This window comes from Heterocephalus glaber, unplaced genomic scaffold, assembly GCF_053883595.1.
Source record: "Heterocephalus glaber isolate CG9 unplaced genomic scaffold, H.glaber_assembly_v1.0 deba00001479, whole genome shotgun sequence".
Classification (NCBI taxonomy): domain Eukaryota; kingdom Metazoa; phylum Chordata; class Mammalia; order Rodentia; family Bathyergidae; genus Heterocephalus; species Heterocephalus glaber.
Genome location: NW_028258316.1, coordinates 22,546,882 through 22,573,546, shown reverse-complemented (window position 1 = coordinate 22,573,546; position 26,665 = coordinate 22,546,882). Strand labels below are relative to the sequence as shown.

At 43.5% G+C, this 26,665-nt stretch overlaps 1 protein-coding gene and 1 non-coding gene across 9 annotated transcripts in view; one reads left to right on the top strand and one right to left on the bottom strand.

Annotated features, from left to right (window-relative positions):
- Positions 1-26,665, bottom strand: part of Susd1 (sushi domain containing 1) — a 135,679-nt gene that overhangs the window by 106,681 nt on the left and 2,333 nt on the right. For all 8 annotated transcript variants that reach the window (XR_015439882.1, XM_087183352.1, XM_087183351.1 and 5 more), the window contains exons 2-3: positions 13,273-13,380; positions 11,639-11,794 (exon numbers count right to left, since the gene is read on the bottom strand). Coding sequence is in view for 7 of the 8 variants with exons in the window: in XM_087183351.1 (XP_087039477.1) it covers positions 11,639-11,794; positions 13,273-13,380 (264 nt within the window). In the remaining variant the exon portion in view is untranslated. The remainder of the gene's footprint in view (positions 1-11,638; positions 11,795-13,272; positions 13,381-26,665) is intronic.
- Positions 16,465-16,562, top strand: LOC147826125 (small nucleolar RNA U13). Its single transcript, XR_015439904.1, has one exon. It is a non-coding gene; the product is annotated as a small nucleolar RNA U13 (small nucleolar RNA).

Genomic DNA, 26,665 nt, shown 5'->3' with positions numbered 1-26,665 from the left:
TCGCACAGGCCAGAAAGTTCACACTCAACTATGTCTTAAGACCCACCCCAAATACAGGGAAAGGAGAGAAGAACAGGAAGAGAAGAAACAGGCGGACATTATGACAGCCATTTTTCTCACGTCATCTACCTGCCCTTACATACGGACGTTTGCAATTGCAGCATGCATTTTATTTCACTCCCTAAAGGTCCTTCTCATATACTCTTCACACAGTAGGCACAGAAAACACAGGAGGTACTCAAATAAATACTTGCCAATGTGTCCTGGGAATTAGCAAAAGTCAACAACCATTTCAAGTTCCCCGACAGCCAATAAAAAGAACTCAAAACAGTACGTTAAAAAAAACCTGATTACTGTAAAATAAAGATGGTCCCAACCTCATACTAAAATAGCTAAAATGGTCAGGTGTAGTGGCACACACCTGTGATCCCAGCACTCAGGAGGCTGAAGGAGGACGATTGCCAAGGGTTCAAGGCCAGCCTGGACTACATAGTGAGATCCTGTCTCAAAAAACAAACAAACAAAAAAATCTAAAATGGAGCTCCAAATATAAAACAATTTTACACTAGAGTGAAAAATGTGAGCCATTGGATCTCCAGCTCGTGAGCATACAATGGTATGTCAAGTCATGAGGGAGGAGGGAAGGAGCTTAGTAATATTATCAAGATTAGAAAGGCGTAAAATAGGCCTCAAGAAGGACAAGGCACGATCCTTGAGACTTTTTCCCCTTGACTAAAGACTGCCAGAGATAGCAAGTACAGAGGCAAAACTGTACAACAATTCAGAGACTGGGGAAGAAACCTCTCCGCCCATGAGCAGGTTTATTCTCAGAAGTGGTTTAAGAACCTGAAGAATGCCATCAGAGCCATGCACATCGACTTCACTTGGAGAAAGAAAAAAGCCCCTACAGAAATAGCATTCTTCCTAGATACCTGTGAGGACCGTGGTGGCGGGGGGGGTTCTTAGTTGCTCCTAGACTGGGATTTCCAAGCAACTTTGGGAGGACTAATTTTTTTTTAAGTACTGGGAATTGAACTGAGGACCTTGCGCTTGCCAGGCAGACGAGGCACCACTGAACTACATTCCCAGCCTTTTCTTTTCTTTTCTTTCTTTTTTTTTTCTTTTCCTTTTTTGTTTTTGATACAAGGTCTTGCTAAATTGATAAAATGCACAGATTGAGCTCAAACTTTCCATCCTCCTGTCTCAGCCTTCCAGAGTGATGGGATTATAGGCATGTGCCACCATGCCCAGCAAAATGGCCTAGTGCAGAAGAGAAGGGAATGTACATGTAAAAATTAATCTCAAAGTGGGGAAAAATACCCCTCAGTTTATACATCCAACTGCAAAAAGACTCTTCAGGTGACAGGCACGCATGCTGAAACAAAGCCCTACTCCTGAGGATAACACAGGGCACTGGCTGCAAAATGAAGCTTCAGCTTAAACAGCAAGGACTTCAGGAGAGCCTGCCTTCTCCTGCTGCCTCTCTCTCTCTGGCCCTCCCTCACCTACCTCCCTGTGCCGGAGTCCCTTAGGCCCACCCCTAATTTTTCCTGCCCCAACTACAGGGTTCCTATCCATCCTTCTCCCTACCCTAGGTAGACAAGTCAGAGATGTGACTGCTAGGAAAGGGAGTCTCTGATAGAAATAACCGAACTGATTAAAAACCTCGGTCTAACACAAAGGTCACATATTGCACGATCCTATTTATACGAAGTCTCTAGAATAAGCAAATCCACAGGGACAGAAAGTGGATTCGTAGTTGCCTGGGTCAGTGGAAGGGGGTTGGGGGAGCTGATGGGTATGGGGTTTCTCTGGGAGAGATGAAAAACTTCTAAGTTCAGTGATGATACTTGTAGAATTCTGTGAATATACTAACCATCACTGAATTGTGTACTTTAAAGGGGTACATTTTAAGGGTATGTGAATTACATCTCGGTGAAGATGGGGGGTTTCTGTTGTTGTTGGTACCAGGGATCGAACTCGGGTCCTTGTGCTTGCACAGCAGGCATCAAAACCACTGAGCTAAATCCCCAGCCCTGAAGCTGTTATTTTTTTAAAAGCAGGCAGTAGAGAGACTGGGAATGTAGCTCAAGTAGCGGAGTGCTTGCTTGTCTGACATGTGTGAGGCCGTGGGTTCCAGACCCAGCACCACAAAATACATACATACATACATACATTTTAAAAAGAAAAATGAGAGCCATTCTGAATTCCATGGAATAAAAGAAACTTACTGAGAAAAAAAGAATGGTAACCTATGGAAAAGAAACCTGATTTGACCCAGGACTTGTCTGAAACACTAAATGCTACACAGAAATGGAATAATATTTATAGAGTTCTAAGGAAAGGGAAACAAAACCTCATGCTCTATTTAAGCCAAGAAATGACATTTTAGAATATGAATGATCTCAGAAATTAAACTGCTGACATTTCTTTTATGAAAAAAATTTTTTGAGAAAATACTTCAGCCAGTGAAATATATCAGAATGAATGTTAAGAAAGAAGAGGGACTGGGTATGGTGGCACCCACCTGTAATCCCAGAACTCTGGGAGGCTAAGGCAGGAGGATCACAAGTTCAAGCCCAGCCTTGGAAACTTAGCAAGACCCTGTCTCAACATGAAAAATAGGCTGAGGATATAGCTCAGTGCAAAGATCCTGGGTTCAATCCCCAGTCCCATAAAGGAAAAAGAAAAAGTAGAATAAAGAGAAAAGCTGGGGGTGTAGCACAGCGGAATAGTGCATACATAGCATGCTGAGGCCTTGGGTTTCGCCTTCCCCCACTGCAAAAAAGGTGAGGAGTAGGGGCAGACGGTACTTCAGAGTGAAGAGAAATGAAACTAATACATAGGTAAACAATCGTTGGTAATATAATAATTCAATTTTTAGTGATTATTACAAGTCTTAAGATATAAATACTGTATAATAAAATCAGTATCTGGTACAAATTTGAGAGATGATTTTTATCACTGCAGCCTATTCTGTTCCAAAGTTTGACTCATTGTTGAAGCTCAGCAAGATTTGTTTATTCAGTTAAGAAACCGTCACTGGTCTAGCTCCACTGTCCTCTATAAATTTAATGAAAAAGTTCTATGCAACCTGTCCAGACCACTGACAACGTTATTCAACAGGCCAATGCTGGTGATATCTTTCCATCTGTTCCAGACATCTCAAAAATATGAAATGAGAATAAATGTAGGATTTTTCCAGGGATTTTTTTTTTTTTTTTGGTACTGGGAATCAAACTCAGGGCCTTCCACTTGCCAGGCAGGCACTGCGCCACTAAACTAAATCCCCAGCCCTTCGGGGGATTTCTAAAAATAAACAGTAATAAATGCTTCCCAGAGAAAGATGGCTAAGCAGTAGTGAGAAGAGAAAGACTCAGAACTTCTAGATGCTGACCAGCTCTACAGTAGGAGAAATGATAGCCATTCATCAGTTTCCTTCATGTACACTCAACAGCCTACTAACAATAACTGTCATAGATCTGAATTTTTATATATACCTTGTGTTTTCTAATCCTGCTAAATTCAAGTACAAGTTCTAGGGGCTCCTAGAGATTTCTTAATATTTTCTCTGTAGATGATCATTTCATCTACATATAAAGATTTTGCTTCTGTTGTGCCAATCCTATCCTAGTTGTGTCATTTTATTGCCAGACTATTTTGGTGGGGACTAGGTTTCAAAGTTTAATGGACAGATAAAGAGTAAGCATATCTGCCCTTGTTCCCCACCTTAAGGAGAAAGCATTGTATCTTCTCCATTCATACAAAGCGTTCTCATTGGAAGTATGGAGTACATGTCTTTAATTTGTTGAGACGTTTCTGTTCTATTTCTAGCCTCCTGATAGCTTTTACCATGAACAGCTGTAGAATTTGGTCCAATACTTTTTCTCCAACTAGTGACAAGATCATATGGCTTTTTCCTTTCCTCTGTTAAAATGATGACTTTTGGGGGTGGATCTTCCAATGCTGAACCAACACTGCCGTCCCTATAACAAAGCCACTTGCTACATCCTGCCAGATCTGACTTCTAATACTTTGTTTTGTTAAACAAATTTCTATCTATGTTCATACTTTTTTCTTCTATTAACTTTATCCAGTTTTAGGATTAGCACAATGTTGAGTTCCTAAAATGAGGGGAGAAGTGTTCCTTCTTTTTTCTGCTCTAATTGTTTGATATAATTTATCAGTTAAAATGTTTATGAGCCTACTGTTGCCATATAGGTAAGTTTTCAAGCTAGGAATATACTTTCTTTAATAGGTGCTATTCAAATTTTGTATTTCCTCCAGAGTTAGTTTCATTAATTTGTCTTCTAAGTTACTTCTTAGAAGTTGTCAAATTTATTTCAAAACAGATTTTTGTAATATGCTTTCTATATCCTTTTAAATTCTGTAAAATCTATGGTAATGTCTCCTAGATCTTAATATTGTAATTTTAAACATGTATAACTGATATTGTGTAACAGGAAGAAAAGGTCTGAAAGAGCAGGGTAATTGGGAGGGGTAAGGGAAGGGAAAAAAGGGAAAGGAAAAAATATGAGAAGAGGAAAAAAATGGAAACAAGGTCTTTGCAAATAGGGAAGGGTGGAGGGGGTGAAGGGAGGGCAAGGGAAGGGGGGAAAAAAAATAAGAACCAAAAGACTCATGTAATGGTACAAGATCCCAATGATGAATGTAACTGTATTGTATACCTAAAATGTACCAATAAAGTTAATGGGGAAAAAAAAAAACAACCAATAACTGTCATGATGATTGTTGATAAGTTGTCATCTTCTACACAAAAGGCCCTGTTATTTGGCTGGGGTCTGAGAAGTAGCTATACGGTTTGTTCAATTAGATTCTAATGCTCCAAGACAGAAATAATCATTTTTTCAAAATTCCCATTCCCTAAATTTGTTTGCCCTGTATGGTATTTTATACAAACAGGATATTTCACTGTGTACATTTTTTTAAATTCTTATTTTTTTATTAGTATATGTTTGCAGTACATAATACAAGCATTCCTTGTGCGAAGTTGGTACATGTATATAACACATCTTAATATTTTACTTCCCCTTTTCTTCACCTCCTTTCCCCTCCTTCCGTCTCCTGCAAAAGATCTGTTTCTCTGTTTCCTATTATCTAGCTTTTATTTGCTCTTTATATCTTGGGTTTCTCATATAAGAGAAGCCATGCAATATTTAAACTTGTGTGTCTGATTTATTTCACTTTACATTATATATATTCTCAGTGCAACTTCTTTCACTCAACAGGATATTTTTAAGATTTCACTATGTTGCATGTACATTAATAGCTAGTTTTGTTTTGGTTTGCTTTAATTTGGGCTTGTTTTGTTTTTGCTGTTTCATGTGACTATGCCACAATTTGGTGATAGATATTTGGCCGTTTCCAGTCTGGACTATTACAAATATCTGAGTATAAGTCTTCATACATCATTTATGAAAAACAGTTTTATTTCTCTTGGATAAAAAAAAACATGGAATTGAATCTGAATCCAGGGCCTTCACACTGAGATACATCCCCAGCCTTTTAATTGTTTGAGCCAGGATCTCCCTAAGTTGTTGAGCTGGTCACTTGCAATCTTCCTGCCTCAGCCTCCCAGAGTGCTTGGATTACAAGCATGTGTCACAATGTCCAACTTAATTTATTTGTATTGAAATGAAAAGATGATCACATGTTAAGTGAAGTAAATTTGTTTACCTTATTTTCCATGATATCGCATTGTAAAAGTGAAACATCACCTTGTAGAAAAACATAAACATATTACTAATAGAATGTGTTATTAATCTACAATTATTATTATAGTACATGTGCATAAAGCTATCTTTTTTTTGTTTTTTTTTGGTACCGGGGATCAAACTCGGGTCCTTGTGCTTTCAAGTCAAGCAGCAGAACCACTGAGCTAAATCCTCGGCCCAGCATAGAGCTATCTTGATAGCAATTTACCAGGAAGAATTGTGTCTCGGTGAGTTTTTCTTTTTCCTTTTTTTTAAATAAGTGGATAAAAATAAGCTATACTCTTTCATATGGGGGAGGAGGTAATACTGGCTTATTTTTTTGACCTCTTTTTTTTTTTTTGGTACCGGGGATCAAACTCAGGACCTTGTGCTTACGAGGCAGGCAGCAAAACCACTGAGCTAAATCGCCAGCCCTCTGACTTCCTTTGGAAAGAATAATTCTGAGTCGTTACAATAAGAACTAAATGGCCCACTCAGATATACTCTACTGCAGAGCTCCCTTCTTCCTCATACACAACTTCTGCTAAGGTAGTAGCTGAATAAATGGAAAACAAGTCTGGAGGTCATGCTCAGAAATGCACTGGTTTCAAAGGACCAAATATTAAATATTTTCTTCACAGTTTTGCCAGTACTAATAGTCTGCTTAGGAAAAGCTTCTTTTTTTTTCTTTTTGGTGGTGATGATGCTACTGGGGATTGGACCCAAGGCCTCTGCCTGAAGTTACATCCAGACCCCTTTTTTCCCCCAGGACAGAATCTTGTTAAGTTGCTCAAGCTAAGTTCAACCTTGGGATCCTCCTGTCTCACCAATGTATGGGGATTATGAGCAGGAAAACATATGTATAGTTCAAAGATCAAAACTCTGAATCCAGTTCCTGCCCTAATTACTCTTCCCAAAACTGTATCAGTGGAGTTTCTGAAAAAGAATCCTTTTTGCATATTTTACAGTCCTCAGCAGGGCCTTGGGAAAGAACCTGGGAAATCCTACCTGGGGCTGGGGCAAGTGACAGGAGGCAAGAGTCAAGTGTGGGAGAAGTGAACCTGCGCAGGAGCTCAGGCAGCCCCCACTCACTCCCAAAGAAGGACAGAGGTGCCTCCATCAAGGCCTCTGGCATTGTAGGGGATGGAGTCTGAGTTTAATCTCCTGAGATAGAAGGTCTTTGGCCTCTCTCATTCCTTGGAGTTGGAACATGAGGAGGAGCCCGATACCCTCACCCACCAGAGCTGGAAACCCCAGCAGGAGTCAGGGAGGTTGTGCGGGGAGGATGTCAAGGAACCAGCAGCTACAAATTCAGCTCTGGGCAATAGTAGCCAGCACCCTTCTGGTGTGCTCTTCCGTGGATTTGTCTTTCCTGGCTTCTTCCTTTTTTCAGAGCAGAAAAAAAAGCCTCTTTAAGAATAAAATCCAAGCCAGGGATTTAGCTCAGTGGTTCCACCACCTGCCCCCCCCCACTCCGCAAGGGCAAGGACCCGAGTTCAATCCCCACTACCAAGAATAAAATCCAAGGTCAGGGATTTAGCTTAGTGGTGCCGCGCCTGCCTCACAAGGTCCTGAATTCAATCCCCTGTACTGCAAAAAAAAAAAAAAAAAAAGGGTGGGGGTGGAAGAATAAAATCCAGCTAAAACAAAGGACTGGGATTTGGAGGTGTGAGGTTTCCACTGGAAAATCCCCTGGGAGAAACCCAGAACAGCTACAAAAGGCTACTAAGTGACCCTCCATGCCTGCCCCCCCCCCCCCCAGCGCAAGCAGAGTCTCAGAGGAGAACACATCTGTGACACGACGGGCTGCTCAGGAGATCACAGCTCAGGCATGGAGAACCATGAAGCAGGGCTCACACGGAGAACAAGGATCTCACCCTGGAGAGAAACAAACACATCTCACGTGGTCTCTGTAGGGGTGAGGAGTTCCCTCTAGGAATGGCACCCACAGGACACAGGCTGTGGTTGGGAGGTCCCCGGAGCTCATGGATGGCAAGGCATGCACTCCCCAGGTCCTCTTTTTGCCTTTATCGCCCATCTCAGCCAAGGCTGAGGAGCTGTTACATCTCTCCAGAAGCAACAGCATCAAGCCCTGCGCTGCAGGAAATGAGTTTACAAAAAAGAAGGTTGCTGCTGCCATCAGAGGTGGGCTGGATCCCCAAGAGTCGGGGAATTCCAAGGGACAGAGAAGAAGCTGAAGCTATTTTTGGAGATTTCAGCAGACTCTAGGAGGGCCACACCTACCTGGAGTCCTGTTGGCTGCAGGTCACAGCTGCAGCCTTGTTCCCACACCAGGCTCATTTCTCTCCACTTAGTCACAGGCCACCAAAGTCACCCCACCCCACAGAAACTGCCACAGAGCTTCTTCCCCTGGCCTGGGCCTTCTGGCAAAGTTTCTGTGGTCCCCGGGGGTTACTGAGGAGGCAGCTCTGGGGACCAGAACATCTACCAGTTCTCAAAGAGGCTGGAGTCGTCACACTTGAACCCCTGTAATTCCTTCCTCGACTACCACTGGTGACCTCCAAAGAGGCCTGTCTGCCTCTTGAGCTTGATGCAACTCTGCAAAGTACAAGGGGTGATCAAAATACACAGTGAATGCTTAAAACGTTTAAATTCGCTACAGTAAAAGACACACTGCCTGCCATTATCCTCCTCAAAACACTCCTCAGGGGCCCGGGTTTTAGCTCATCAGTTCCACAGCCTGCCTCGCAAGCGCAAGGTCCTGAATTTGATCTCCGGTACAAAAAAAAAACCACTCCTCGATTTGAACATACTTATTCAATCATTCTTAACACTTTCTGAAGCAGTTCTGGAAGTCCTCTTTTGTGAGTGTCTTTATGATGTATGATGAAAAATATGGTGCCATCTAACAGAAAGACAGGCCTGTAAGAATATTACAGTGTGTCCTCTTCCACCTTATTCACCAGAGCTGGCACTATGTGACTTTTGCCTCTTTCCCCAAGTCAAAATGACCATGAAAGGGGCCGGGGATTTAGCTCAGTGGTTGCACCACCTGCCTTCCAAGCATAAGGTCCCAAGTGCAATCCCCAGTACCAAAAAAAAAATGACCATGAAAGGTAAACACTTGAATAGATGCAGAACACTGAGGCAACCATAACAGCACAACTAAAGACATAAAAGAAGACTTCCAGAACTTCTGAAAGTGGCATGAACGATGACATCAATGAGTTCAAAGTGAAGGACAGCGTTTTGAGGGGGATTCATGACCATATGCCCTTTATTGTAATAATTTTTTTTATTTAAACAGTCACTGTATTTTTAGATCATACCTCATACAACAAGCACCTGGATTCAGGATTCCTTGGAATCTAGGAACTAGGCTTCACACCCACTGGGTAATGGCTGATACCACAAGACTCATTAAGCTCAGACCCAGCCCACTGGTGTTTGTTTCCCTAGCAACTCTGATTTGGAAAGAAACTTGGTACTGGCAGGAAGAGTCAGGCATCAGTTCTTACAAAGACCTAACTGGAGACACCAGAGGGAAAGGTTATGGGAATGATGCTAATGGACACAGGACTTAACTTTGGGGTGATGGAAATGTTCTAAAATGACATAGCAGTAACAGTAGCACAACTCCATGAATACACCAAAAACCATGGAAGTGAACACTAAAAGGGCCCAGGGGATTTGTGGAATGTGATTTACATCTCAATTTTTGTGAAGGAGATGATCACTAAATAATAACAAGAAGTAGAATAAATAGCAGTAGGGCCTAGATCAAGACTTTGTGGAAAATTGGCTCTTATTTGACTGACACCTATTTGGTCCTTGCAGATATTTTCTTTTCCCCAACCTTCCCTCCTTCTTCCTCCTCCTCTTTCTTCTTCCTAACGTTTAAAAGCTGATTGCACACCTTGGAACTGTACTGATAAATATACAGCTATAAAAAGTTTTCCTGTTGGGCCAGGGATTTAGCTCAGTGGTTCCAGCACCTGCCTCGCAAGTGCAAGGTCCTGAGTTCGATCCCCGGTACCAAAAAAAAAAAAAGTTTTCCTGTCAAACTCCCACAGCCCCAAGAACAGTTTCGGGTATGATAATGAACACCTTTGCTCTCCTGTGGCTGACACTAGGACCACTAACATAACTGTCTGCCAGAGAAATGCATGAGAGGGCCAGAGATTTAGCTCAGTGGCACTGCGCCTGCCTTGCAAGCACAAGGTCCTGAGTTCAATCCCTGGTATTGGAAAAAAAAAATGTACATGAAAAATGTGTACTGAATAAGCTGGCTACTAAATCATCTTGTAGGCTTTTTTAAAAATTCATTTCTTTTTAACATTCTTAATTTAATTTAGTGCACCTCTTCAACCACATGCCCATTAATTTGCTACCTAAAACAAGATAGCATCAAATGTTTTCCCTGAGAATGTTATCCATTCATGCCAAGAAAGAACCAACTGCATCCCCTAAGGAATTTCACCTTGGTACAGGTCAAGAGGGAGAATGAAACGCAGCATCAGAGGCTATGGTTCTTGGCAGTAGGAAGATACAACATATTCTTCTCTCCCTTTCTTTTCCCATAAAACCTTTAAATATCACAAAGCTTCTCGTGTGTGTGTGTGTGTGTGTGTGTGTGTGTGTGTGTGTGTGTGTCTAAGAACTGAACTCAGGGCCTTTGCTCTGAGCTACATCCCCAACTCTTTTTTTTTTCTTTTGTGATAGGGTCTCACTAAGTTGCCCAGGCTGGAATTGAACTTCTGCTCCTCCCGCCTCAGTCAAAGCCTTTTAAGCAGTCATGAAGTCTATAGAAACCATCTTTTTTTTGGTTTTTTTGGTTTGTTTGTTTTTTTTTTGGTACCAGGGATCAAACTCAGGTCCTTGCACTTTCAAGGCAGGCAGCAGAACCACTGAGCTAAATCCCCAGCCCTATACAAACCATCTTAAAGCTAGAAGTATTTTCCTGCCTTTCCTCTTCATGATGGTTTATAAGTATTTTCTTAGAAAGTTTCAGAGCTTCCAGAGCTTACCACACATGTAATCCCAGCACTCTGGGAGGCTGAGGCAGGAGGGTCTGAAGTTTGAGCCCAGCCTGGGCAACTTAGCAAGAGTCTGTCTCAAAATTAAAAAATTTAAAAGGAGCTTGGAACAGAGCTCTCTGCCAACACCTTGGGTTCAATCCTCAGTACCCCTCCCAAAAAAGCCAAAGATATTCTGTAAATATAGCCCAGATAATAGAAGAACCACTGAAAATGAGGGTGGTTTGCTCCCTCCTTTACATTCCAACCAACATATGCCAGAAATCTGACCTACCCACCTACTGTGGTCTCAAAACACACACAGGCGGTTAGGTTATAGGAACTTGCAGCTGGCACACCGTCTCTGGAGACGCCCTCCCCATTCATCAAACACAGAATCAGAAAAATAACACTACCACCACTCCCATACACCACCCCCACCCCACCATCAAAAATGTGTTCACATTTTGCCATTTAAAGTATCTTCCAAATACTGTAACACTAGATTATTCATAACACCCCTACACACTTCAGCATGCATCTCCCAAAATAAGATTATTATCCTATATAACACAATACCATTATTCCACCTAACATAATTAACACTGACTAATAAGTCTGTATCCAAATATCCTTCATAGTTTTTGTTTTGTTTTTATAGCACTAGAGACTGAACTGAGGGCCTTTGCACTGAGCTACATCCCCAGCCCTTTTTTAATTTGAAACAGGGTCTTGCTAAGTCACTGAGTTGCCCAGGCTGAACTGAAATTTGTGATGCTCCTGACTCAGTCTTCCAGAGAGCTGGGATTACAGGCATGCAGAGTTATTTTTAAAGGAGAGTCTCTCTCGGGGTCAGACCCTGTGAGAGCCCTGCCCTCTCCACCTCCACAGCCCAGACACTGTCCTGCCATTGCCAAGCAGCCAAGGCCACCGCACCCTCTGGAGTACCTGTGCAGAAGGTGCCGTCATTGGGGATGAATGTCTTTTTGTTGTTTGTAGCTCGATAGCCTTCAAGGCAGACACAGTAGAAGCCTCCGAGGGTGTTGTGGCAGGATGTGTGGTTCCCACAGACCACGGTGGCTCCTAACTGGCATTCATTTTTATCTGTTGATGGATGGAAACGGCACACAGAGAGGGTTATCCATCCATACCGTGTTCAACAACCCGGACTGTTCTCTGGTGCTGAGGACTCGGGGATAGGAAGTCTGTGACAACAGTTTACTGATCCATTTCCCCAGTGTCTTTTTCTTTCACTACGCTTCCCAGACTAGAAGACCCTCATATTTATGCATCATTTGTGTTCAAAACCACAAGAGAAACATCACATCCTAATCTAGCCACCACCCACCCTATTTGAAGATTGGGAACCAGACATTGTGAACTTTTCCACATTTTTTTTCTTTTGGTACCAGAGATCGAACTCAGGACCTTGCACTTGTGAGGCAGGTGCCGGAACCACTGAGCTAAATCCCCAGCCCTCCACATTTTAATAACAACAACACCTGGAGATGTGGTGGTAGAACATGAGCACAGCATGGACAAGGCTGAGATCACAGGTGCACAGTACCATGTCTAGCATTTGGAATATGATTTTTTTGAATGCAGTACTGAATTTTTAATTTTGTTTTAGAGAGGAAAGAAAGCCACATATTGATATCACGAGGCCATCTATATTGTCTGTCCACAAATGCAAGAAAATACTATCATTGATTTTCTTTTTTTTTTGGTACCGGGGATCGAACTCAGGTCCTTGCACTTGCACAGACTATCATTGTTTTTATTGCATGGAACAAGGTTACTGGGAAGAAGCTGTGAGATTATTATAACATTTACAATTATGAAACTGTGAAACTCTCTCTGTCTCTCTGAATAGGCTTCAATCTGGATATTATCTGACTGTCGTGGCATGGATACCATGAAGAAAAAGTAATTTCAAATGTTTCTAGCCTAAAGATCTTTATATTCTATACTTTCATTTAAGTTTCCAACTACAAAATATTCAGGGTATGGATTCTGGTAGACATAAGACACAAAGCAAGTTAAGTATTTTACCAACTAACCAAAAAATTAAATAGAACTGGGTGTGGTGGTTCTTGCCTGTGATCCCAGCACTCAGCAGACTGAGGCAGGAGGAGGAGCATGAGTCTGAGGCCAACCTGGGCTACATAATGAGATGCAGTCTCCAAAAAAAAGTCTAATACGAAATTACGGTCTGCTTTCCTCCATGATTTTAATATTAATAGCTTTATATCAAAATAAACAAAGAAATTAAGAAATACAATAATCAGTCGAATTGCTAAGTTGAATTCAAGATTTAAACCAGATTTCAAATTTGTGTGAGAACAGAGAGTTTCCAGAGATTCAAGTTCAACGACCTCTGACATGAGGGAGACTTCCTTGGAAATGCTAGAAAAAGGATCCATCCTAACACTAAAACAAAGACTTATTATAACTGGTGAAGCTTTCCATAATAAAAAACATGTGAACAAAATAACACTGTTCCTCCCCTGCCCCCAGGACAACTCTTGAACACTAGAGAATCGTGATTCATGATTCAGCTTCACCCACAGCTCACGACTCACCAACACACCAGGTCCTCCCGTTGCCCACGAAGCCATAGTTGCACATACAGATCTTCCTGCCATCTCTCTGCTGGCACGTGGCATGTTCATGGCAAGTGGCACAGACATCTAAACCCGAATCAGAAGTTGTAGATTTCAGAAAAAGGGAAGTCCACAATGACGAATGTAACTGTATTGTATACCTAAAATGTACCAATAAACTTAATGAAAAAAAAAAGAAAAAGGGAAGTCCAAGGTGAGATGCACTTAGTTAGTGGATATTTATAATGGAAAACAAAAATTTAAATTCCAAAATAAAACAGGACAGATCTAATCTCATCCTTAAGAACCTTCAATGGAGCCAGGTGTGGTGGCACATGAATGTAATCCCAGCAGTTGGGAGGCTGAGGCAAGACATGGTCATGAGTTCAAGTCCAGCCTGGGCGACATGGCAAGACCTTGTCTCATAAAAAACCCAAAAACCATTCAATGGAGCATAGGGTGTGATGGCGCACACCTATGATCCTAGCATTTGGGAAACTGAGGCAGGAAATCACCAGGAGTTCAAGGACAGCCTAAACTATAAGGTAAGTTCAAGGCCAGCCTGAACTGCAGAAGAAGACCCTGTCTCAAAACAAAACAAAACACAAACCTTCAACAGATTCCTCTCAACAGCCTGACTCCTGACCAACTCCACCAGCCTCACTGTTCCCAAGCCCCAACCACATGGTACCCTCCTTCTGGACAGAAGCAGCCTGCAGTGCTTTGCTTACAGACATCAACTGCCAGGCTTCCTCGCCCTGGCCCCCCTGCTTCCCTCACCCAGAACTAGCTCCTGTGGCTCTTTCCCTACCTGGCGGGCACCAGCTCCTATTTCAAGAGCCAGCCTGAATGTTTCACCCTCTCTGCAGTCTTCCCCTTTCCTCCATTCCCTCCCAAACCCCAGAACTGGGCCTTCACACTGAGCCATAGAAATTTATTTGGAGATAGACCATTTGCAAATGGGGAGGGGAAGCAGAGATGGAGGGAGAGGTACAGGAGAGGAGGGGAAGTAAGAAGAATTAAGATGTGTTGAATGTAATTATTATGTACTGCAAACATGTACAAATTTAAAAATGTATTTTGAGAGGCCTGGGGATTTAGCTCAGTGGTTCTGCCACCTCCCTTTCAAGCCAAGTTTCCGAGTTCAATCCCCGGTACCAAAATATATATATATATATATATATATATATACAAAAAATGTATTTTGAGACAGGGTTTTACTAAGTCGCTAACTTGCCCACGTTGGGTTTGAATTTAAGTCTCCTGCCTCAGCCTTACAGAGTGCTGGGATTATAGGTGTGCACTACCACACCTGGCTCCCTTTCCTCCATTCTGTGCACTTCTAACCCTTATACATTCCTATATCAATCATGGACCGGGGATCGAACTCAGGACCTTGTGCTTGCAAGACAGGCAGCAGAACCACTGAGCTAAATCCCCAGCCCAAATCATGGTAACTTCTCATTCCCAGGTTGGTGTTATCAATGAGCCAATTGGTGACAGAGATTGACGTTTGCCCATATGTTATTATTTGCACAGTACAGGGACTGTATTTATCAACTGATCCAACTTGCTATGACTGAGAAACCAAATGGAGGGAGAGAAACATTCCTGCCTGTTCCTCTACCCACTTTCCTTTTAGGGAAAAAATGATTGTCAGGGAGATAAAGGCCAAGTCCCAGCAGGATGACCAGATCCCAGTTATTTAGATAAATAACAGAAATATTTGAGAGTGAAACTCCTAAAACATCCAAATTCACCAGATGGTGATATCTGGCCCAAGCCCAAACAGGAATTTCCACCCAAGACTATGTGGGCTATTGTGTTTTGTGCTCCATGTCAGCGATTTCAGGACTGGCCTGATAAAGAGAACATTCGGTGTGGGATTTTTTCATCTCATCCTAGGCTTGGCCCCATGACTACCAGGATGATAGGGCCTCACCCTCTGGCTGCTCCAGGCCTGAAACCAACTGAGACTGGAGATTTCTAAATACTCAACCACGGTTGTAGTTTTTGGACCATAAAAAAACGCAACAAACTTCAAAACAGTAAAAATTGTAGAGGCCATATTATCTGGCCACCGTGTAATAATGTAATATGACTACAAAGCAAAACATAAGTCTAGTATCTTCAAAAGAAATCTACTTCCAGTAAGACATGTTGACTCATGCCTGTAATCTCATCACTCAGGAGGTTGAGGCAGGAGGATCATGAGTTCGAGGCCAGTCAGCTTGGCTACATAATGAGTTTAAACCCAGCCTGGAGTACTTAGTGAGACTCTGTCTCAAAAGAAAAGGAGAGGTGGCCGGGGATTTAGCTCAGTGGTTCTGCTGCCTGCCTTGAAAGCACAAGGTCCCAAGTTTGATTCAAGGTCCTGAGTTTGATCCCCAGTACCAAAAAAAAAGAAAGGGAAGGGGAGAGAAGGAGAAGGGAGAGGAGGGCAGGGGAGGGGAGGAGAGGAAAGAGAAAGAAGGAAGGTAAGGAGGGAGGGACGAAGGAAGAAAGAGAGAGAGAGATGGAGGGAAGGAAGAAAGGCAGGTGAAGAGAGAAACCTACTTGGAAACTGTAGAACATTCTTGGGATAAAAGACGATATCAAAATTGAAATGTTTAATACTAGGTACAAAATCAACTTATATACTGGACAAATTTTGAGTTTGGTGTGTTTTTAAATTTTAGAAAAGAAGAAAATAAAGGCAGCTGGGGGCAGCAGTTGTCTTTTGGCTGGTGCTGGGGATCGAGCCCAGGGCCCCCTGAGCACTAAGCATGTGCTCTCTCTGAGCTGCACTCCCAGCTCAGCTGAACACACCTACAAGGAGTAGTTCGATGCCCAGACCCCCTCCCTGACAATGTTTGCTAATAGGAACAGAAAGTCTCCAGATGAGGGGTGTTCAGGCAGACGGGAAGTAAGGATGAGCCTCCACACCACAATGGCCATTGTATGAGGTAAATATATTTAACCATGTTAATACTTTTTTAAAATTTTGGTACTTTGGATTGAATCCATGGAGTTGAATCCCCAGTCATTTTTTAATTTTTTCATCTTGAGATGGAATCTTCCTAAGTTGCAGGGGCTGGGCTCCCACTTGTACCCTCCTGCCTCAGCCTCCCAGAGTGCTAGGGTTACAGGCATGCACCACCACGCTCTGCTTAACACATTCTAAAAGGCTGGACCCTCTGGTGGTTCCTAAGTGTGATGAATAGGTTTTCGCTCCACCATGCGAGATGTGCTTCCTTGCCCCATGTCACTGGCACAGTGCTTTTCTGACGTGAATAAAAGAGGGGGGGACATTAAATAAAACGATGTTGAGACACTGTCAACTTGTCAACACTGTCAACACGATGCAAATGAAATCCTGGAGATACTTTTTAAAGAATGGATCCAGGCTGCTAAGGTTTGGATATGGTTTGAGTTCATCCTCCAAAGGCTGGTGTATGGGAAGCCTCCTCAGTGTAGATGGCAAGATGAGAGGTAGTTAACTCTTTAAGGTACAGTACAGGGTCTTTGGGCATGGTAACGCACAAGTGTGATCACAGAACTCTGGAGCCTCAGGCAGGAGGGTCACGAGTTCAAGGCCAGCCCGAATCATACAGCAAGACCCTGTCTCAAAAAAAAAGAGAGAAAGAGAGCGATGGGCCCCACTGGGAGGTAAGTGGATCATCTGAGCATTGCCTTTGGACGGGAGTAAGTAGTTCTCATGAGATCCAGTTAGTTCCCACAGAGACAGGAATTATAAAAGAGCAAAACAAGCCAAACAGGGCTCCATGGTTTCCTGTCTCTGCCATGCCCTCTCACAGTGCCTGCCAGCTACATGGGAGGCTGAGGCAGGAGGATCATCAAGTTCAAGGACAACCTGAGCGACTTAGCAAGACCCAAATATTTTTTCTCAAAATAAAAAATAAAGAGGGCTGGAAGTATAGCTCAGTAGTAGAGAGCCCTTGGTTTCAATCCCCAGTACTGAAAAAATAAATAAAAAATAAAAACCACTTTGGTCAAATATTGGATACAGAGATTAAGTCTGGGATGATGAAAAAGTTGTGGAGATGAATGATGGTGACAGTTGCACAACCACGCCAATGCATGCATCTCCACGATATACGTCAAATTGTAAAATGATAGTTTTATATCTGTTTTATCAGAAAAATTTTAAAAGATATACAAAATTACATTTTAAGATCAACTTTATTGAGGTAATACACATACAATAAAAAGCCCCCAGGTTTGAGTGTACCATTCAATGGGTTTTGACAAATATATACAACTATGAAACAACTACCTCAATCAAGATACAAAACATGTGAATGCTCAACTTGGCTTATCCATTCATCTTTTGTTTTATTTTGTTTTGTTTTGTTGTTTTGTTTGGTTTGTTTTGGGTTTTGGTTTTTTGGGTTTTGGGGAGTTCCTTTGTTTTTTGGTTTTTGGGGATTTTTTTGAGACAGGGTCTCTCTATGTAGTGGAGACTGGCCTTGAACTCACTAGGTAGCCTAGGCTGGCCTTGAACTCACAGTGATGCTCCTGCCTCAGCCTCTCAGTTCATATGTTGACAAACTTTTGAGAGTTGTTGTTGCTCAATTGCCCAGGCTGGCCTCAAACTATTGATCCTCAACCTCCTGAGTAGCTGGGATTATAGGTGTGTACCACTGCACCTAGCTTTTTTCTTTTTTTTTTGTTTTGTTTGGTACCGGGGATCAAACACAGGTCCTCCCGCTTACGAGGCAGGTGCTGGAACCACTGAGCTAAATCCCCAGCCTTAACTTTTTTCTTATATGGTAATACTTGTCTTTACAAAGACACAGAAACTTAGATGGAAAATGACTACTTCATGTAACTGTTGAGTAAATCTAACAAACATACAAAAATTAAGAAGCAAAGGGGTGTGATTCACTCAGACAAATTAAGTCCAGTCTGAATCAATGAAGAATATAATATAAAATGTTTTAAAAGAAATTGAATTAAAGTCAAATTCCTTCAATAAATAGACCCAGACAAATAACCTATGGCCTTGTAGGAAGCAGCCATGATGCACGGGGGGAAAGCACTGGACTTGAAAGTCAGAATGGATCCTAAAGCTGAGTCTAATTTGCTCTGTGACCTTGAACAAAACATGTAACCCTTCTGGGTCTCAGTTTTTTCATCCATCCAGGCTTTGGGGCTTCTCAAATCCCAAAGTGCAGGCCAGGGATGAAGCTCAGCGGTACAGTGCCTGCCTGGCAAGCTTGAGGCCCTGAGTTCGATTCCTGGTACAAAAAAATAATAATAATAATCCCAACTTGCATTCAAATCACCTGAGGATTTTAACCTTGTCACAGTATGGGCTCTGATTCAATAGGTCTGGAATGAGGCTCCTTGCTCTGCATGTCCACCAAGCTCCCATGGGGACCACACTTGAGTATAAGGGTTAAATGGCCCCTGAGGTCCTTTTCCCCTAATGTTCTGACACTTCATCTTTGAACTATTGTTTCAATGACTCATCAAGAATAATTTCACCCTGGCATGGCAGTGCTTGCCCGTATGTAATCCCAGCATTCTGAGAGGCTGAGGCATAAGGATCGAAAGTTTAAACCCAGCCTGGCAACTTAGCAAGACCTTGCCTCAAATTTTTTTAAATTAAATTAACTTTTAAAAGGGTTGAGGATATGGCTCAGTCCGAAGGCCCTAGGTTCAATCCTAAGGAACAGGGGGGAAAAAAAAGAATTTAGCATAGTCAGAACCCCAACAATAGTACCTAGAACACAGTAAAATTAGACTCCATAAACGTCTGTCCCCAAAACCAGCGATAAAGACAAGGCATCCAAAGTCTTCCTCAGGGGATGCACAAGAGAGAGTGGATGGGGTGGGGCCTTAGTTGAAGCGGATTATTTAGGTGTGATGAGCTCAGTTTGCAAGAGCTCACAGAGCAGCCCTCTGGGTTCTAGTGCTTCAGGGAAGCCAATGGCCTCCTTAACACAAGACCTGATCCTAAAGAAAGAAGCAAGTACAACCCATCCATGGCCAGATGCAGAGACAGCTTCTGATCACACATCTGGCCCTTTGTACAACAGCCTCTCACTCGGTTAAGAATCTACCTGGAGGTAGAATGACTGACTCATCCCAGGAAACTTCTCAATTCAGGCAAGCCAAGACAGTTGGTCACCCTTCCAGGAGACCTTGCTATGACACAGAATTCACAGTCTCTGATTCAGTTGCTGGGGGCAGGGCCTGAGAGTCTGCATGTCTAAGAAATGCCCAGCTGGACCACACCATGAGCACCACTGCAAGTCCAGCTCAGCCTCAAGGACTTGGGCTGGAATACTGGGAGGAAGAGAAGGCAACACTGAGAATTGAGTCTAGACGGACATGCAGCATAGCTACGGGACCAGTGAGGCAGCGAGAGCAACCCAAGGAAAAGGAATTCTCCAGGCCAACAGCAGGCTCATTGTGCCTGCGCCTGTGTCCAGGAGTGACTTCACATCCAGGTCAAGGATGACTTTAGCTCTGTGGTCAGCAGACTCAGTGTCCCTAAGCAGAGAGACGGCTGCCACACATAACTGAGGGACTACAGAGGTGACGGCCCCAGGGAGGGCTACCAGCAGAGACACAGGAGAGCCAGAGGAAAATCCCAATACACTTTGCCACTACTACTATAACCCCCAACCAGGGCTGCCACGCCAGAGTCCCTTCTTTTCTCCACTCTGCAGCAAACTGAGCAAGCCAAGCCAAAGCCACGTCCAACAGTGAAAAGATGAGACAAGTTTCGGCATTTTGACCAGGGTAGAAGTCTTCTCTGTTCCTCCCAGGTTATGCAATCTTAGGCAAGTTAAACTGTCAGTGCTCCAGTTTTAATCCATGGGATGGAGATCATGTTGTCAGAAATAGAAATGTTAGCCAGGTGAGGTAGCATATGCTCATAATACCAGCACTCCGACAAGCTGAGGCAGGAGGATTGACTGTAAGCTCGAGTGCAGTCTGAGCAACTTGGTCAGACCCTGTCTCAAAATATAATTTAAAAAGCTGGCTGGAGATGTGTGGCAGACCACCACAACCGAAGTCAGAGAGGCTGTAATATGGAGCAGGCATTTTCCCCTCATAATTGGCTACAATGTTCCCAGAGCTGGACTGAAGCCTATGTGACTCACAGGAGCATGTCAATGGTGCCTCGGGCTAGTTCAGCTTCCTGCCAACCGCTCCGAGTTGTAAGACTTGATCTGTGAAGCTGCAGGACTCCTAGTGAGATGACACTGCAGCTCCAATCCACATTCCTTCCCCAGAGCCACCCATCCCTTAATTGTTTTCAGAAACTTACTAGTTAACCATAACGGACCTTTGGTCAGTTCCCCAAGTACATCTGATCCTCCTTTCTACAAGCCTTGCCTATGTCAGCTGCTATCACCATGTGCCACATGAATCCCTCTACCCTATTTCTTACCCATGCCCACATAATCAATAAATACCAACGGACCTCGCCACATGCTTCTCATCACCACATGTTCAGGGTGGCCCATCCCAGTCCCCCACTATCTATTTAAGTCTTGTTTCTGTGTCTTTCTTTCTTTTGCCTTGTGTTGTATTGTCTTGCAGGAGATGGGGCTCAAGGCCAGGGACCTGACAGAGATGTAGCTCAGTGTGAAGGCCTTGGGTTCAATACTCAGTACTACAAGAAAGAAAGAGAGATGTAGACATGCTGAATGAACTCAAAAGCACTATGCAAACGAGAGATAATTTACATGAATGTTTATATCTATTTCCGTAGATCTTGTTGCTGTTGTTAGAAACAGTCATGCAAGACAGGGTCCAGTACTTGGGACAGTGATTGGGAGAATTTGGGTAATAAACCTAGAGCTGCCACTTAATAGCTGTGTAATCCTTGACAATCTCTGTGCCTCCATTTCCTATAAATCTGTAAAATGAGGATAATATCAAACCTACTGTACATGGTTTCTATGAGTATTTAAGAGTAAGGGAAGAGCCGGGGATGTAGCTCAATAGCACCTTGCCTGGCTGGCAAGTGCAAGGTCCTGAGTTTGATCTCCGGTATCAAAAAAAATTTTTTTAAGTGAGTTAGTGCATGCAAAGCAATTAGAATATGTTGCACACTGCTACAACAACCACTCAATGACTCTTTGTTGAGAAGGTACTAACATTGATGGCTATCTGGCCAGCTCCCAGTGACATCAACAGAAGGCAGGGAAGTACTTGATGCAGAAATCCAAAGCAGTATCTTCACTTAAACAAAGGAACTGTTAGTTCCTAGGCTGTTAGTCTAGAAACCACAATATCTGAGTTTACATAATCAATCCCTGCCTTCCTCACATCCTCCCAGCCTTCTGGGAAATACCTGACTCAAAAGGTGAAAGTTCAGCTCCATCCCTTGCAGCCCTGTTCACCTCCCTCTCCTCCCTACAGCAACGGAGAAAACCCGTAACTCAGGGTGGGATGGGAGCTGCCAGCCCCACAACTACCCTCTCTCCACTTCAACAGGAGCAACTACTTAAAACACACTTCTGAGATAAGAGCCAATGGACTTTAAGAGTAAGATGAGGCGATGTTCTAGTCAAAGGAGCAAGTGCCTTTAAAAACAGGATGCAGCACTTGAATTTAAATCTACTCCAACCTAATCCCCAGGCATTCACAGTGGGACCAAATTGACCCACTGCACAACCTGCCTGAGTTCCTGTCCCTCAAGTTCATTTGGAAACAGATTAAATAACCTGCAGGAAAAGCCAAAAGGGCCCAAAACTCAGGAAGAAAAAGCATTCCCATCATGGAAAACACCAGGTAACATTACATTGCTCTTGAGATATTGCATCAAATTCCAGAAATAGAAGGGACCTAAAAAACCTCATATTCTCTCCTCTCCAAAATCATTCACACGGGGCGGGGTGGGGGAGGGAGAACAAAAACGGTCTCTCCTTTAATCACCCCTGCCCCCCTGCCTGCAATTCAAACCATCATCTATTTCCCCCAATCCCACCAGGCCCTCTCAGAACCTTTAACCTCTCCTGTACAGTGGCTTCCTGGGCCCGCAGCTTCCTTTTGTCCTTTTCCATTCACCATACTGTTTGACCAAGATCAACCTACAGTGAGCCCCAGGCCAGGCCTCCAGACTGGAATCAAGCCCCCACAGAGCACTCAAACTCAGTGCTAAGTCTCAGTTAAACAGCAATTCATTTAGGGCCCATCCTAAGGTTGCTGTAGGGCTGCCACCCACCTCACAGCCACTGGCTCTTCTCAAGGCTGTCTCACTCCTGATGAATTCTGGCACTCAGAGATGTAGGCTCTTTTTCAATCCCCAAAACTCATTCCCCTCTCTCCTCTGCAGTGCTGAGCCAAGAGAGCACTTGCTGCCTTGAGTGGCAGACACCAGAGGGCTCAGTTTGGGATTTGAGCAGAAAGATGAAACGTGCCTGGGGCCAAGACAGGATGAATGGAGAGCTTCATGGATTCTAACCTTACTTTAAGCAACTCCAAAACCATCCACTCTCTCCTTTACTCCTTTCTTCCTCTCTCCGTTCTGAAGACGGAGTGAAGGCCAACCCTATGAAGCTCAAGATGAATGAAGTCAGGGCCATTTACAGAGCGGGGACAAGTCCCCATCTCCCTCCACCTCTGTCCCACATGTTCTCAGGGCCTTGCTGGTCCTCCCTCTGTCCTCCCGAACCCTAACTAGGCCTGAGCCAGCAAGTCCCATGGCCTGGCCCAGACTCAGAACACAGCCAGAGAAAGTGAAGAAACAAGACTGATTGGTTCGGCCCCTCCTCACCCCTAACCACTGGATTCCCCTGGGACCCGGCACCCCACCCACCCACGCCCTCCTGCTCTACCAATTATACCTCTCACATTCTCCTCACACTCAGGCTGACTCTCTCCAACACCACCACCACCCTTCGCAAAAAAAATCTTCCATACCAATTAAGTGTAACCTAGCACACATTTCTACCAGGGAAGGACTGAATGTACAAACAGACATTGGCCAAGCTATGTATAAAAATAGAACTCTGACCCACAATCTGCAGCCATCGGTCCAGGAACACAAACCACAACCTCTGTAGCAATCAGCCCCAAGTGGTCAGGACTTAATAATTTTTCCCCTCACTTCCAACTTAGGACCAAGCAGAGAAGCAACATAAGCTCCCCTCATCAATAACACAGGACGCAAGTGGACCCCAACTTCCACCAACTGGGCACACCTGAAGCCCTCTTCTGTATATTCTAGAAAGCCTTCCCATCCCTGCCTGCCTTTCAGTCTCTGCCAAAGTCAGTGACAGTAGCTAACTCTCTTGCTATAACCAGCTCTGAATAAACACCTTTCACTTGTTCTCATTTGGGGGATCTTTATTTATTTCCACACCACATTCCTAATTCAAGCAACAACTCCTACTCATAAGGCGCTCGGTCTAACAAACAGGAGGTTGAGGCAGGATGGTGAGCATGAGGCCAATCTGTGCCACATAAAGAGTTCAAGGCCAGCCTGGACTATGTAGCAAGATCCTGTCTCAAAAAAACAAAATAATTTAAAAATAAATAAATAAAAATAAACAGTGACCTTGCAATACAGTATAAGTGTACAATAGAGGCGTCAGCACGGTGTCCATGGTACTGCAAAGAAAAGTTCAGAGCTCTAACGGGCTTCCCAGAAGTGACAGCAACAGGCCAGTTTTGAAATATGAACAGCACTCACAAAGTAGATGGTTGGGGAGGAAGCAAACAGTGGTTCCTCCTTCCTACCCTTTCTAGAGATAAACCTCTCCTATTTATAGCCCAGCTTTATGTGGGTGGCTCCATGAGGTATCTCACTTGTTTTTGTATTTTCAATTTCTCTCCCTCAATACTGAATAACATCTTTTTTTCTTGGTACTGGGGATTGAACTCGGGACCCTGCACTTCCAAAGCAGGGGGTGAAACCACTGAGCTAAATCCCTGGCCCTGAATAACATCTTTTAATCTAAAACGTGCTTATGCTTTACTCCCCAGAAAACTCTTGTACTGACCTGGCCAACCCAAATGAATGGTTCCTTCCCCTCCTCTTCCTTCTAACTTCTTTGAACAGTACTCTGGCCAGGGCTGGTGGTGCATGCGTATTCTCCCAGAACTCTGGGAGGCTGAGGCAGGAGGATCACAAGTTCAAGCCCAGTCTGGGCAATTTAGCAATTTAGCAAGACCTTGTCACAAAATAAAAAACAAAAAAGGGCTGAGGCTATAGATCAGTGGGAAGCCCCTGGGTTCAATTCCCAGTACAGCTAAATAAATAAATAAATGATAAGAAACAAAAGAGTACTCTGTAGCTAAAGTCTCTGCCTCACTCTCATGTCCCTGCATCTGGCTGCCACACACACTATTTTCCTGGGTTGTGCCACTGGCCAGTCACCAAGTCCAAAACCTTTTGCTCACACCTTTTAGTTTCCTCTTGCCTGGCTTCCTCAACACCCAGTCTTCCAAACTATCTAGCTAGCTACTTCTGTCTCCTCTCCTTGCACCTACCATCTAGCTAAATTGTCTTCCCCAAGAACCTGTCCTTGGTCTTCTTAATCTGGCCAACCTCAAGGCTTCAAGTGACCATCAGGTCTACATCACTCACACATGCCACCATCCTAACTCCCTACTGATTTCATCTGTCCAAAAGCCACAACGGCACTTCAAATTCAAGACATCCAAAACAACCAATCCTCTTTCTTCTCAAATCTTTTTTCTGCTCCAAGGACATCCCCTCAAATGAGGAGTGGGGGACCTCAACACAGCTGGAGCAGGTTTTGATTCTCATCGCAGAAAAACATTTCAGGACACATCAGTAAGAGAGAGGCACAAGCAGATTTATTAGGTCAAGTAGCAAAGTAAGAGAAAACTGGAAGGAGTCGAATGGGACTCAGCCTTTATAGAGGATCCGATTGGCCCATTAACAAAGGAACAGGCCAGTTTTTTATTTTTTTAAAAGGGGCCTGAGGGGAAAAAAAGGGGGGGTGAGGTGGGCTAGGGTCTGGTCAATCATTATCTCAGTTCCAGTTTTACAAAATGGCTCTGAAGAAGTCCCTATCACTTAATCCCTTCTCCATGAAACAATTATTTCAGCTTGACGATGGTTTTGTGAAGGCTCTGTTGGAATCTAAGGTTACCTTCGGTTTAGTGAAATGACTGAAGATTTCTGGGCACTCATTGGTAGTTGAATGTCCCTGTAAATAGCTTCTCTGTGTGTCCTCACTCTTCAAGGGGATGAGATAGGTCATATAAGTCCCCCACCACCACCCCTTACTGGGAATCGAACTCAGGACTTTTTGCTTTCCAGGCAGACAGAGCAAGGCTTAGCTACATCCTGGCCCCAAGGTCACGTAAGTTTAAAATTAATCAACTTTGCATTGCCAGCTTTTAGACAGACACTCCTAAACGACTGATAGGCCTACATGGAGATCTGAGTGGGAATTTGACCCAAAGTTTTAAGTGAATAAAAGAGGCAGATACAGAATAAAGATACAGAATGATAGATACAGAATGTTCTATTTTAGTTACCTATTAGGCCCCTGTAGATGAAGAGTCATTGTTTTTTTAGCAAAAGTATCTTTCAAGCTCCTGACTGCTTCAAAAGAAAACATAACAAAAACAAAAAAAACAACAACAACAACAAAAAAGAAAACACAAGTCATGTTTTTAATGAATATCAGTCTAAGGGCCCAGGAGTTTGGTCTCAGAACCAAGCATCCAAGTTACTGTGTCCCAAAACCTTTGTGTACCTTTCCTCTTCTGCTCCATTACACCTTCACATTCATTATGAAGTCCTTCCTTCCAGCACCACTCCCACCTTATCATCCACAAGCAGCCCGCTTCCCCCGCTGTGGGTCTCCTTCTCAGACCTGCTGAACCACCTTTTGCAACAACCGCCTCAAAGGGCTCTAAGCCTCCAGGGTTTCCCCCACATAGTCCACTGTCAGCAGCCAGCCTTTCCTAAAACCTGATTCTCCAAGCTTCCAAATGAAGAGACAAGGTCTGCGCAAGAAGAGGAGAGCAACCAAGCCTCCCTGCCTTCCATTTCCCAAATTCATGTGGCTCGGTGGTAGAATGTATGCAGAGACCTTGGGATGAAAGATGAAAAAAAGACCCAGGGAGAAAGATGAAAAAAAGGAAAAGAGCTTGGGTAGCTACTGTGTTCAGTCTTCAGTCATCTTACCCTAACAATTCAATGGGACCACAATGGACAGTTTCCTAGGTGAGACAGTCTTCACACAAAGATCTTGAAATAGGCCTCTAGTGTCCACAAGCTCTCATGCATACTACCGTGGGAGACTAAATTAGGGAAGGAAGTAAGAAAGCCTACCCGAGGGTTGGATGTTTCAGAAGTACCCACTCCAGAAGGTTGAGCCATCAAGAGAATACCCACCAATGACAAATGCTAAGTCCCAAAGCA